The sequence below is a fragment of the Leuciscus leuciscus genome (assembly GCF_965113295.1).
Source record: "Leuciscus leuciscus genome assembly, chromosome: 8".
Lineage (NCBI taxonomy): Eukaryota > Metazoa > Chordata > Actinopteri > Cypriniformes > Leuciscidae > Leuciscus > Leuciscus leuciscus.
This window is the reverse complement of record NC_138732.1, coordinates 3,876,146-3,890,739: the sequence shown is the minus strand read 5'-3', so window position 1 is coordinate 3,890,739 and position 14,594 is coordinate 3,876,146. Positions and strand designations below refer to the sequence as shown.

The following is a 14,594-nucleotide window of genomic DNA, read 5'->3' as shown; positions in this document are numbered from 1 at the left end:
CCTATTGCGTGCAGAGGAAATTTGAAAGACAGCCGTTTATCCCACCCCTCGGATTGAGCCGTGTCTATGGTGAGTTGCCAGACCAAACATCTTGATGTAGGTCTGGCTTGCCAGGCTAATTTCAACCCATTTGTGAGCTCAACCTGGCAACCTACAACCCAGTTGTGCCGTCGACATCTGCGCTGGTAGTAGACGCGGGAAGTTGAATAAGCGTTACTGGTAGAAATGGGAAAAGTCTCAGTGGTAAGTAAATATTTAACGCAAACGCAGCATCCGTTTTTTTCTGTCATCCTTTGGCTGCATGGCGTTACATTATATGATACGCTTTTATTCTTGCTAATGCTTTTAAACCATTCAAGCCATATCTTACTTGTTTTATAAAACTTTAAAAGCAGAAAAGCGCATCACTCATTCCTGGGAATACATTTGACATCGCAGCCTGACTTTGACGGAAATAAATGGTGATGATCTCTTCCTATATTAAGAAAAACACACAAAAATAACACTTCATTTCAACATTTATTCTCCTTTTATACTGCGGGGCTGCTGAATGCTTGAATCTGATTGGTTGATGAACGGTGTGCAGTTATTTTCAGGGAAACTCTCGGAAAGTAGTTCCAGCAGGTTTTGACCACATTACAGTTCCGTATCACTCCGCCAAATGATTTGTTATTTCAAAGGTCTTTACAGCCGACAACAGCAGAAGAACCAAAACTCACAACCACACTGACCAAGCACATAAATATAGTAAACAATAGGATAAAAACGACAATATATTTCAAAATTACATTTTAATATGTATGGAAAGCACATACTCTCTCTCTCCCGCTCACACACACACAGTACGGATACACACTCACACAGAAACATGTTGTCAGTGCCGCTCTGGTGATTTTATCAGTGAAATACTTTAGCAACTTGAAAGCTTCATGACGTTTCTCATTAGCGAGAAAATAACAGCGATGTTCTTGAAGCAGATAAACTTACAGTTACACTATCAGTAGAGGCGCTTCTGCTGAACACTGCTGAGAAACACGTAATTCATGCTTAATCTCTCTCTCTCTCTCTCTCTCTCTCTCTCTCTCTCTCTCTCTCTGCATTAGTCTGCTATAAATGGCTCAAGCCTCCATTACTAGCTCTAAAATTATGTTTTGGAATTAGAAACTGAGCTGTGGGATGAGATGCGTAAGAAATTAGTCACACACAAGCGATTTAAGGACAGAAACCTGACAAATGTCTTAAAACAACATCTGAATGTCTTGAGGTGTGGTATCTGGTATAGTCTAAGCAGAATGACTGACTTGACTCCAGGCCGTTGAATTATTAGAAAATAATGCACACCTGAGGTGTAACATTACCAACTCGGTTTTGCATTATTTTCTAATAATTCAACGACATGTCAATTACTATTCCTTACATACAGTCTGAAGCAAAGCATGCTGGGAGTAACTGAACATAGCCCTTTTTTCTATTAATGTACTTTCAAGAATTTTTGAGTGAAATGAACTAATTTAATAAATTTCACTGATCGGTTTTTGTATTGCAATCCTTTTTAGGATTTTTAAAAAAAAATGATTGCTCTCAGATTAAATGTTTTTCAGAGGTGAACGGGTTCATCATGCTGTTTGACTGCTGACACTGCAGGCCTCGACAATAATTAATCTGATCAAAACCGCACATAACTGACAAGAGTTACAGATTTCCTGAATTACAGTATTGTACAGATTTCACTTCCCCTCCAATCTTATGTCCCTTTAGAGCAGGGGTCGGCAAGTAACTTTGGCCGCGGGCCAATATTTTTTTAGCCAGTAGATGGCGGTCCAGCTACACGGAGTAGGCCTATGGATACAAATTAAATACTCTATTTAAAGGTATAGCGGAGGATGTTTTACTTCCTGGTGGGTAGTCTAAACTATTGGTCCTCCTAATTGTCAATCATTCTGGTGAATCAATCAAACTTTTCAAAAAGTGGAGAGGGCGGGTCTTATCTAAAATTTGGAAAGATCCTCCGCTATACCTTTAAATAGAACTAATTAAAAACAGATTACAGCCATTTTAATAAAGGTGTGAATAGCAATCATGCCTCATTCGCTTACAGTCCGCCTTTTGAAGTTTATTCCTTTAATTATTATTTATTCGGGACACACACATACACACCTAAGGTTTAAGGAGGTCTGTGCGGGACTGTTTTTTTTTTTTTTTTTATCCCGCTCCCACAAGTTCTATTCAGCAACCGCTTAAAATACACTCTGTGTTCACCCGCTTTATTCCCCGACCTGACGGGTCCACAATATTTGATCTCGTTTCCAGAATCTCACATTCAAATGTCTCTAACGGAAAGAGAGCATAAAAATAAACTTTAATTACAATTTTTAAAAATAGAAACTAAACTTAAACAATGTAGTTGCCAAGACAACGTTTCTCATTTTCTTTTAGCTTAACTTCATGTAGTAAAATAAGTAAAACTGAAATAAAAATTCAAATATTAATGACAAAAAACACAACAAAATTACTAAATTATCTTTTAAAAATAATACAATTAAAATGAAAAACAGAAAATATAAAAATAATCTCTTTAAAAATATTAACAAAAACTAATATGGTTATTATAGTCCACTGAAACTAAAACAAACATTTAAAAAATTTGCTGCTTGAAATAAAATAAACATTAACTAAAAAACTTACACTTAGCTATTTTATTTCAGCTAGTTTCCAAGGAAACATTTTTCATAGTTTAACTTGACGTACTAGGCAAGGCAAGGCAAGGCAAGGCAAGGCAAGGCAAGGCAAGTTTATTTATATAGCACATTTCATACACAATGGCAATTCAAAGTGCTTTACATAGAAGAAATTAAAATAATGAAAAGAAATAAGAATAATTAAAACAGTTTAGAAAAATAAAATAAAATACAGTACTTAAAAAAAAAGAATATTATTATAAATCTTTCCTTCAAAGGAATCCCTTAAGACTTAAATCTTTCAACTTTCTTTTAACCTTCAATCTTCTTACGACTTCCATCTATCAACTTTCCTTTAACTTTCTTTTCTCCCTCATTTACTCACACGTTCTTTTTACTTTCTTTAGCACTTTAGCACTGCGTTCACATTCTTTCTCAGACGAAAACTTTAATATCGACATTTAAATACTGTTCTACTTTCAGACCCACATTAATACACGTCACTTTCACATTATCACCTTCTGAGTGGGCATTTACAGTTTCGGGCTAAATGCCCTGCTGACATAGGAGAAATTAAAATAATTAAAAGAAATAAGAATAATTAAAACAGTTTAGAAAAATAGAATAAAATACAGTACAGTACAAACAGTCGGACGAACAGTGGCACAGTGCTCATTCAGTAAATGCACAGCTAAACAGAAGTGTTTTGAGTCTGGATTTGAATGTGACTACAGTAGGAGCACATCTGATCTCTTCTGGAAGCTGGTTCCAGCTGCGGCTGGCATAATAGCTAAAAGCAGACTCACCATGCTTAGAGTGAACCCTTGGTATTTCTAGCTGATATGATCCTAATGATCTGAGTGATCTGTTGGGTTTATATTCAGTGAGCATATCTGCAATGTGAGGTCCTAGGCCATTGAATGATTTATATACCAGTAATAATACTTTAAAATCAATCCTAAATCTAACTGGGAGCCAGTGTAAAGACCTGAGGACTGGTGTGATATGTTCATATTTTCTGGTTCTGCTCAGAATCCTGGCGGCAGCGTTCTGTATGAGCTGCAACTGTCTTATGGTCTTTTTGGGAAGGCCAGTGAGGAGTCCATTACAATAATCCACCCTGCTGGTGATGAAAGCATGCACAAGTTTCTCTAAGTCTTGTCTGGAAACAAAGCATCTAATTCTTGCAATATTTTTCAGATGATAGTATGCTGATTTAGTTATTGCTTTGACATGACTACTGAAACTAAGGTCTGACTCTAGTGTCACACCAAGATTCCTGACTTGATGTTTAGTTGTTTGACCCCTAGAGTGAAGGTATGTGTTCACTTTGAGAACTTCATCTTTGTTTCCAAACACAATAACTTCAGTTTTGTCTTTGCTTAATTGAAGAAAGTTTTGACACATCCAACTGTTGACTTCGTCAATGCATTGGCACAGGGAGTCAATGGGGCTGTAATCGTTAGGCGATAGGGCTAAGTACAGCTGTGTGTCGTCTGCATAGCTGTGGTAAGCAATTTGGTTATTTCTCATTATTTGGCTCATTGGGAGCATATACAGGTTGAACAGGAGTGGTGCAAGAATTGAGCCTTGAGGGACTCCGCATGTCATGGATGTCCACTCAGACTTATGGTCTCCTATACTAACATAATAACCTCTCCCATCTAAGTATGACCTGAACCATTTTAGGACTATCCCAGAAAGCCCCACCCAGTTTTCCAGCCTGTCAAGAAGTATGTTATGATCGACAGTGTCAAATGCAGCACTGAGGTCGAGTAGTACCAGCACTGATAATTTGCCTGAATCAGTATTTAAGCGAATATCGTTTATTATCTTTATGAGCGCTGTCTCTGTGCTGTGGTGCGGTCGGAAACCAGATTGAAAATTGTCAAAGTATCCATTCGAGCTTAAGAATTTGTTCAGCTGATTGAAGACAACTTTTTCTATGATCTTGCCTATGAAAGGAAGATTTGAGATCGGTCTATAGTTGCTTAATATGGTCTTATCCAGATTGCTCTTTTTCAGGAGGGGCTTGACAACTGCAGTTTTAAGGGAGTTTGGAAAACTCCCAGAGAGAAGTGAGGCATTTACCACTTCTAGAAGATCTGCTTCTAAACTGTTTAGCACACTTTTGAAAAAAGATGTGGGAAGTGTGTCAAGAGCGCATGTTGATGTTTTAAGGTGTTGTACGGTTTCTTCCAAAATTTTGCCATCAATTTCTTTGAAGTCAGACATAGTAGCTACTTTCTCAGGTGGTCTGATCTGTCTGACCTCAGTGCAACTCAAGGATGTGCTGATCACCTTTCTGATATTATTGATTTTCTCAGAGAAGAAAGAAGCAAACTCACTGCACTTGCTGTCTGAGAGCATTTCACTGGGAATCTGGCTTGGGGGGTTTGTCAGTCTCTCTACAGTAGCAAAAAGAGTGCGTGTGTTGTTTAAATTGCTGTTTATAATATTTGAGAAGAAAGTCTGTCTAGCTTTGCCTAGTTCCATATTGAAAGCATGCAGGCTGTCTTTGTAGATGTTATAATGGACTACAAGTTTTGTCTTCCGCCACATGCGCTCTGCTTTTCTGCATTGTCTTTTCATATGTTGCACTGCTGTTGAGTTTCTCCAAGGTGCTTTTTGTCTGCCACTCTTCTTCCTGACTTTAACAGGAGCAATATCATCAATTATATTTTTAACTTTTGAGTTAAAAGAATCAAGGAGAAAATCAACAGAGTCTGCAGATATGCTTGGTGTTAAAGATATAGCCTTCATAAATAGTACACTAGTGTTCTCATTTAAGCTTCTCTTCTTGACAGACACAGATCTAGCTTCAGTGGCAGGAGAGATCAATATATCTAAAATATATACTATAAAAAAAATACTAAAATAACTAAATGTAAAATAGAATGATAGATGTGTTTTTTTTTTTTAAACAAAAGCTTATAAAAATGACAAAACACACCAAAGATAACTGGAATTGAAATGAAAAATGAAAAAACGAAAATAAAAACCAATTCAAAGTATTAATAGAAATGTTTTAAAGTATCTCAGTCATCCTCGAATAACACTGAGTTATACTAAAATAACACTGGAGTGTCACACACACACACACACACACACACACACACACACACACACACACACACACACACACACACACACACACACACACACACACACACACACACACACACACACACACACACACACACACACACACACACACACACACACACACACACACACACTCCTTATTCACACATAATCAAATATAACATTTAGAAATGAATGACATTTGCAGTGTGAAATGACCTTAGAAACTTGATTGAACAAACAAGAAATTGGACATTTGTATGTTCTCACCACAAGATGTCATGATTTTCCAGTAAAGAGACACCATTGTGTGAGCAAATATGTATTTTAAACAGGGAAAAGTCATTTTCTAATAGACTCTGTAGATCTTCGACTTTGATATGAATGTTTCAGGGGTTGTGTCACGGGCCGGTTTATGCGTGACTGATCCAGCATTTGGGCCTTCGCTCGTCTGACTGTAAATGATCTGACCGAACTCTGATGATCCACGAGTTAATTAGTCAGAGAAGGTCATTATCGATGCCTTGTGTCAGGGTTTCCCATATAAACCTCCTTTACAATGTGAACTGTCAGTCCAAGAGGCTCATCACCCGCGGTGGAATCAAATCCAGATCCCTGAAAGGTATAAAGATTTAATATCTCAGGTCAATCTGTCGATAGTGAATAATGACTTGCTTTTTGTATATATTAACCTCATATTGAACAATGTTTGGAGTGTGTTTTCTACTTCAGTATTTCATGTTTAATTCAATGGGTTACGTGGCATTTTTGTAATTATCTGACAAATTTAATACCAATTTCATGAAAAGTGAAAATTGTTTTAAATTAAATCCTACACCATTTTTTTCCCCAATGCATGGCCGCAAAATCATGATGTCATTGCATTAGAAAGCAGTCGTGGCATTTCTTTTAAAGGAAGCCCACAAATCTGTTTAGATCCTCCTTTGTGGCCGTAGTGCTTTCAGGACACTTGTTGTTCTGTGCACGTATTCCTGATTGAGTTCGTGCAGTGTTGTGGCAGGATGGAATTCAATAAAACCATATTTGGCTCTCAGGGACACAATGGAGAGCCCGGTCCAGTGCTCAAAATGACATTGCACAAGCCGCCTTGCCATTTAGTCACTTGCTGTGCTCTTGTGCTGATAAGGGTGAGATTTTAATGCCATGTGCAGCTCATTTTATACCAAAGCAGGTCAGTGTGAGTGTGTGTGTGTGTGTGTGTGTGTGTGTGTGTGTGTGTGTGTGAACAGGCTCCTAATGCAGGACTCGTTCAGGATGAAGAGCCATCTCTGATGTATTTGCTGAAAGCGTATCCCAGCTAACCAAAATGTGTTCCTAGAACGGTTTCCTAATGTTCCCATTAGGTTATGAAAACATTATTTCTGAAAGTTCAAAATGTCCAGTTTAAAAAAAAAAAAATCTTCTTTTTTTCTTGGTTATTCAAATGTTAAGGAAACATTCTATGTTATCTTTCTTCAAACATTATAGGGATGTTACTTTTGAATGTTTTCTGAACATTTTGAAACAAGAAGTGACATTTTAAAAACATTCAACTAAAACATTTCAGGAAAAAAAAACATATTCAAGCGCAAGAAGATGCAAAAAGAGACCTCCATTCGTTACTTTAAGCCTGGTTCACACGGCAGGATAATTAGGCCGATTTTAGCCCCGATTCACCCCTTCCGACAATCTTAAGGATGCTCCGATTATCGTAAAATAATCTGATCAGATATTCCTGCCGTGTGTGGTGTGTTAAGGCTGCTCTCGTCTGCTCGGAAGGACGTCGGGACCGCTCCGATCTCAAATCGGGGATATCCAACATGTTGGATTTATTTGGCCCGATTTCTTCTCGTGTGTGGTGTCCCCCGAGCACGCAGCCTGTGGACTGTGGAGTGTAGCCAATCAGAAAGCGAGGTGACGAGGCGGCGAGGAAACACCGGGAAATATAATCAAAACAGCCGGCGGTATGGCGCACCAGAAAGTCCGGTGGACGTCAGAGATCATCGCCTTTTCTTTTGATAACGTTTTTTTTCGGTTAAAAACAAACTACAAACTATTGCCACTGCATCCTCTTCGTCCGCCATGATTGTTTACTCTGAAGTCACGTTTGATCTCGAGGTATTTTGCGCGATTTCCCGTCTGATCTGGGAATGCTCGGGAGTCAAATCGGTTCGTGTGTGATGTGTTGATTTTGCCGTGTGGCTGCGCACCACACACTGTACAACCAAAACTGTTAGACCCGTGATTTTTTTTATCCCCGTGTGTGGGGTCTCTCAGGTTTGGAAAATCGGCCGACAATTTTAAAATCGTCCCGTGTGAACCAGCCTTTAGTGTGTTTAGTTGGATACATTTAAAGTGCGGCCAGAAAGACGCGTCTCAGACAGCACGCAAACACTGAATGAGTTCTGTTTCGTGTCTTCTTGCGCTTGAACTGACATATTCACACAAAATTATTTTTTAATTACTGTCTCAGCAAGTATCTCAGTAAACACAGGTGATTATGACTTGAGTGAATGTAAACATTCACTCAAACACAGCGACGGCTCGTCCCTGACAACACTCGAAAGACAGCTGAAAACTCATCTTTTCCGTGAGCACTTAACCTCATAAAATTTTTTTTTTTTTTTATAAAAAAATGTATTTCCTTTTCCTTTAATCCTCCCTTATCTGGCTTCTGCTACTCTGAGCAATGCTTGAACTTTGTATTTTGAGCACTTCTTGCGTTGTTTTTGCCTCTTCACGATGACTCGCTTGCTTTAGTCCAAATTTGTAAGTCACTTTGGACAAAAGCATCCGCGAAATGACTAAATGTAATGTAAATGTAAACAGTGGAGAAAGACAACATGTGTATAGTATCAGTATATTAGATCTGTGCATTCGCTCTTAAAGTGACAGTAGCCTAATATTCCTGCTGTCTGTGTTTCTAATGTTAATCAAACAAAAAAATCACTCGCTGCTCTTGACTGAATAACTTTTGAAACTTAAAGGATTAATCTACATGTATATTTAATTTATACAATGAAGACTATTCAGTGTTATTTTACATTTGATTACTTTATTCAATGTCTCTACCTGAAAACTACTGTTATTTGTCTGAATAGAGAATTGTGAATGTTGGAGTCATAACTGGCTCTTTTTGCAAAAAACTGTTTTATTTTATCAATTTTATTAAGTCACCGGCCAAAAAAATTATTCGTTGAATTTAATAAATGTTTTTATCGTAAGTGGTTGCACACAATTGATTTTAGCTACATTTAAACAAATGCATTAAGTTGAACTTAATCAATTTTAGTTCAACTTAATTAATTTGTTTAAATGTAGCTAAATTCAATTGTCCAACCACTTACGATAAAAAAAAGATTAAATTCAACAAATCATTTTATTTCAGTGACATGGCAAAATCGAGACCACCATCTTGACTGTGCAGATTAATAACAGTAAATTAGTTTTCTTGTCTATAAAGTATGATCATTAAGTAAGATAATTGCATGTGAAGTGATTAAGGAACTGGAGTCATTTGTGCATTTTATGAATTCATTTGTTTATAAATAGAAAAATTGGAATTAAATGGATATTTTTACTGGTCTAACACTGCTTTGTTGGCACATGTCAATCAAACACTCTTAGAAAAACAGCACAAAAGCTGTCACTGGGGCGGTACCCTTGCAAAACTTACACCTTTGAACCAAATTTACCCTTAAACAGGGCATATATGTATCATATAGGTACATATTAGTACCTTTTGAAAGAGTACCACCCCAGTGACAGCTTTTGTACCATTTTTCTAAAAGAGTGAATGGACACTTTCGGATCATGTAATTTAATTCACTGACTCTTAGGCTAATTGAACAGAAGTGACTTATTTCAAAAACATTTACCGACCCTAAACTTTGAACATACAACTTTGGAATTTGAGCATATCAAATTTTGAATACCACCTAAACTAAACCCCAGATTATATGTTCCTCTTCAAAGAGCCAAGGACAGAGAAAGTGGCACCTGTGACAATATTGCGTTCCAGCAGCCGCTGAACAAGAACATTATCTATCATTCACTTTAATTGCTCTGACATTCAAAAGCTCCTGCTTTCAGAAATGCATTAGTATGTCGTCCCATGTGAGCACTTTGCAGAAAGACTGTGTGTTCAACAGTAACCCTGACATAAAAAGCACATTTACCTGTTATTAAACACCTCTGAAACAAACCTGATGGCTCTGGAGGCATTCAGCTGGGAAATCAGGGGCCTCGGGGGCCGTGAGGGACCACAAATGTGTTGTCATCTTCACAGTCATGACAAGCATTCACTTATTTGAAAAATCGTCAGGAATGAGAAATAACTTTAGTAGACAATAATGGATTAAGTAGACAGTAATGGATCTGAAATGACAGTAGGTCATTCATTTTGATGTTGTTTGAACAAATACTTAATGAAAATGTTTATTTTGGGTGGTGTTGTTCCATACCTGTATGTTTTTCCTGGGTCAAAATGGTCTTCAGCGGTGAGAGACGAACACGGTCGTCCACACACTCAGTTGTACACAAAGTACCCTACCCATGTGAACTGTGAGCACAGTACTGACAAAAGTGTGGAAATGTATATCTGCAAGCCGCAATTAAGAGGCCAAGCAACACGAGTAGCTAAAAATCAAGGCAGAGAGCATCAGACCAGCTGCAAAAAGATATTTGATGATGGTTTTAAGCTAAATGGTCGAAAGTTCATTAATACTATCACTTGTAATGTGACATTATTGCTTATTACTTCTGACCAATAGGTGGAACTGACACCAAATTGATCTGATATGGTCATTGTTGGGGTCTTTTGGGTGAGATTTTCCATCAAACTGTATATTTCGTGACCACTAGGTTGCATTGTGCCGAAACTGTGCAGGGACCCTCAGGTCATGGTTGTCATAACACACACCAAATTTGGTCAGAATACGCGAAAGCGTTGTGGAGAAATAGCCTCATGTCCATTTTGGCGTGTTGTTCGTAGGATTTGTTCTCACATTAAACGAGAATGGTTTGACGAATTGACGAATTCCTTGTTTTTTTGTCAGTAAAGTCTGAAGATGATCTTGGTGGTTCAATTTTCTTGAAAATTGGAGCATTGGTCTAAGAGGAGTTCGAAAAAGTAGGTTTTTCAGAAAATTCTTCATGAAAAAAACTTCATGATGGAAAATGACAAAGGATGCAATCGATTTGCCTTGAGCCAAGGAATCAGAGGAAAAAAACTTGGTAACACTTTATTTTACAGTGTCCTTTTTACATATGTTACATGTACTTACCATAGTAATAACAGTAAATTTAGCATAATTACATGCAACTAACCCTCAACCAAACCCTAACCCTATAGTAAGTACTTGCTTAATATTACTCAGTACTTAATATATATAATTACACTGTAACTGTAGTGAAAGGATTTGCAAGTTTGTTGGTTATAATGAAAGAATTCACGAGTTTGTTGGTTATAATAAAAGGGTTTGCAAGTTTTTTGGCTATAATGAAAGAATTCACGAGTTTGTTGGCTATGATGAAAGGATTCACGAGTTTGTTGGTTAAAATAAAAGGATTCGTGAGTTTTTTGGCTATAATGAAAGAATTCGCGAGTTTGTTGGTTATAATGAAAAGATTTGCGAGTTTGTTGGCTATAATGAAAGGATTATCAAGTTATTTGGCTATAATGAAAGGATTAACGAGTTATTTGGCTATAATGAAAGGATTCGCGAGTTTGTTGGCTATAATGAAAGCATTCGCAAGTTTGTTGGTTATAATGAAAGGATTTCACATGGTCAACAGATATGTCTGTGATTGGCTACAAAGCTCAACGCTGCAAAAACACATTGTAAATAGAAACCTTTGACACTCTTCACTGAGCGTTTTTAAAGCAACCGGCTCTCAGAACGTCTGGGTACTGCAGAACGGTAAATGGTAGAAGAATAAAGCTTCGACAGTACAAAGATTCATTTTGGAGGCCGCCAAAATATTTTCAATGCAGGAAAACCCTGCCTTAGAAGAGCCTTATTTGCATATGAATTTAAATATGAAAATCATATTTGCAGTAACTGTTCATTTAAATGAAAAAACAAAAACCTGAATTCCTTCTCAATGCACAATGATCATGAAATCTCTTTTGATCTCTTCACAGACGGCACCATGTCATCACGACCAATCAGAATCACCACGACAGAGCAAACTATCAGCTTCAATGGTAAGACGTCAGAAACATTTAAGTTTATATATACAGTATATAAATCAAAGGGTGCTTCAAATAAGTATTAGTTCAGGGGGGTGCACACTTTTGCAGTTAGTTATTTCAATTTCCCCCTGAAATATGCCACTTTAGTTTTCAGTGGCATTGATAGTACAAAAGTTCTGTCTTTGTTCCCTCGTTTCATTTTTACATCACAAAAACCAGCTGTTTTAACAGGGGTGTGTCGACTTTTTATATCCACTGTATGTATGTATGTATGAAAACAACTGTTTTCAGCGTTGATAATAATAATAAAAATGTTTCTTGAGCAGCAAATCCGCATATTAGAATGATTTCTGAAGGATCATGTGACACTGAAGACTGGAGTAATGATGCTGAAAATCAAAACATCTTCTTCCTGACCTAGTTGGGGGTCACGACCCCAGAAAAGCCAGCACAAAACCAGCTGACCTGATGCAATCGTACTAAATCATGAAAGTGAACCACTATTGATGACTCATAATTCAATAAATATGTGTGTTTGTGTGTGTGTTCTCACTCACTCTCCTGACAAGAGTGATTGATGCACTGCAAGCAGAGATGATGTATATATAATTTCTGCTCGCGTTCAGCACAAATGGACTCCCGCGTTCATTAGAACGTTTGCAGTACTTTTGCATCAAATGCAAAAGTGCCGTTATGTGCTGACACTTCAAAAAACAGAAGCTCTGTGAATTTTGCCACTTTTTCCTGCGTCATCATTATCAAGCAACATGGGTAATTATATGATGCTTTGATGATGCAGTTCAGACCCAAATAATGTAATGTGAACACAATCCAGCAGGGGGAACAATCGAATTCGGTTTCAGACCAGATAATCGAACCAAGTGTGAAAGCACCCTAAGGGTGTGTGTACACGACAACGATATGCTTAAAACGGAGAAGTTTTTCCTTTGAGTTTTCCGTGTACAGACGACACCATTGTCAAAATGATCCCCATTCGGATCTGTGAAAACAACAAAAGTGGCCTGGCAGCAGAATACAGCGTTGTTAGTCGTTTTCACGGATCCGAATGGGGATCGTTTTGACAATGGTGTCGTCTGTACGCGGAAAGGATTCGTGAGTTTGTTGGTTATAATGAAAGAATTCGTGAGTTTGTTGGTTATAATGAAAGGATTCGCGAGTTTGTTGGTTATAATGAAAGGATTCGCGAGTTTGTTGGTTATAATGAAAGGATTCGCGAGTTTGTTCGTTATAATGAAAGTATTCGCGAGTTTGTTGGTTATAATGAAAGGATTCGTGAGTTTGTTGGTTATAATGAAAGGATTCGCGCGTTTGTTGGTTATAATGAAAGTATTCGCGAGTTTGTTGGTTATAATGAAAGGATTCGCGCGTTTGTTGGTTATAATGAAAGTATTCGCGAGTTTGTTGGTTATAATGAAAGTATTCGCGAGTTTGTTGGTTATAATGAAAGTATTCGCGAGTTTGTCTATAATGAAAGGATTCGCGCGTTTGTTGGTTATAATGAAAGTATTCGCGAGTTTGTTGGTTATAATGAAAGGATTCGTGAGTTTGTTGGTTATAATGAAAGGATTCGCGCGTTTGTTGGTTATAATGAAAGTATTCGCGAGTTTGTTGGTTATAATGAAAGTATTCGCGAGTTTGTTGGTTATAATGAAAGGATTCGCGAGTTTGTCTATAATGAAAGGATTCGCGCGTTTGTTGGTTATAATGAAAGAATTCGTGAGTTTGTTGGTTATAATGAAAGGATTCGTGAGTTTGTTGGTTATAATGAAAGGATTCGCGCGTTTGTTGGTTATAATGAAAGGATTCGCGCGTTTGTTGGTTATAATAAAATTATTTGTGAGTTTGTCTATAATGAAAGGATTTCACTTGCTCAACAGAGATGTCTGTGATTGGCTACAAAGCTCAACACTGCAAAAACACATTGTAAATAGAAACCTTTGACGCCCGTTTTCAAAAGTTTGTGTTTTTAGGCACCCAAATTCAATTGTCGTGTAAATGAACGGCCAAAATACGAAAGTTTTACGTTTTTAGTTGAAAACAGTGTCGTTTAAACATCCCCTAAGTCAAACATTCTCAATGAATGTTCAACTTTTAGGACTTTCAGGCTTTTGGTTTATGCTTATTTTTATAAAGTAACAATGTCAATAAACTATAGCTCACATGGCACACGAGACAGGACCGTCATGTAGCGGATCATATATTTTGTCCACTGGTTTTCTCTCCTCTGACAGTGCCCATAAAGACGAGCGAGGACAGACCTGGAGGAAGGTCTTCACCGTTCATCGGTTTACTGAGGGTTCCTCTGCTCCTGCTACTCCTCTATGGGTTTGTTTGTTCTCTGGACGTCCTAAGCTCTGCTTTTCAGCTGGCTGGAGGTAATTATTCATCCTTTTTGCATCTGTTAACCACATCTCTTCTTGCACATTGGGGTTTTACTTACTTTTACCTTTCAGCTGTTTTTGTATTCTTCAGCACATTTCCCAGACAAATCCCCATGTGCCTTTTCTTTTCTTTACTATTTTTGGGTCAAATGTCATTTGTTTTCATGCAATTCTTCATAATACAAGTTACCTGCTTCTCTTTAAACTGCTGTATATGTGTGAAATATGGCTCTC

The 14,594-nt window shown here is 37.5% G+C and overlaps 1 protein-coding gene across 2 annotated transcripts in view; it reads left to right on the top strand.

Moving 5' to 3' along the window:
- Window positions 1–6,266: 6,266 nt before the first annotated feature.
- The window catches only part of slc34a1a (solute carrier family 34 member 1a), a 38,381-nt gene continuing 30,053 nt past the window's right edge, over window positions 6,267–14,594 (top strand). Inside the window, exons 1-4 of one of the 2 annotated variants that reach the window (XM_082176998.1) lie at window positions 6,352–6,384; window positions 9,151–9,199; window positions 11,908–11,970; window positions 14,211–14,354. In XM_082176998.1, the coding sequence (XP_082033124.1) occupies window positions 11,916–11,970; window positions 14,211–14,354 (199 nt within the window). In that variant the 5' untranslated portion in view covers window positions 6,352–6,384; window positions 9,151–9,199; window positions 11,908–11,915. Of the gene's footprint in view, window positions 6,385–9,150; window positions 9,200–11,907; window positions 11,971–14,210; window positions 14,355–14,594 lie in introns of both variants that reach the window. The other variant, XM_082176997.1, reaches the window with a different exon arrangement.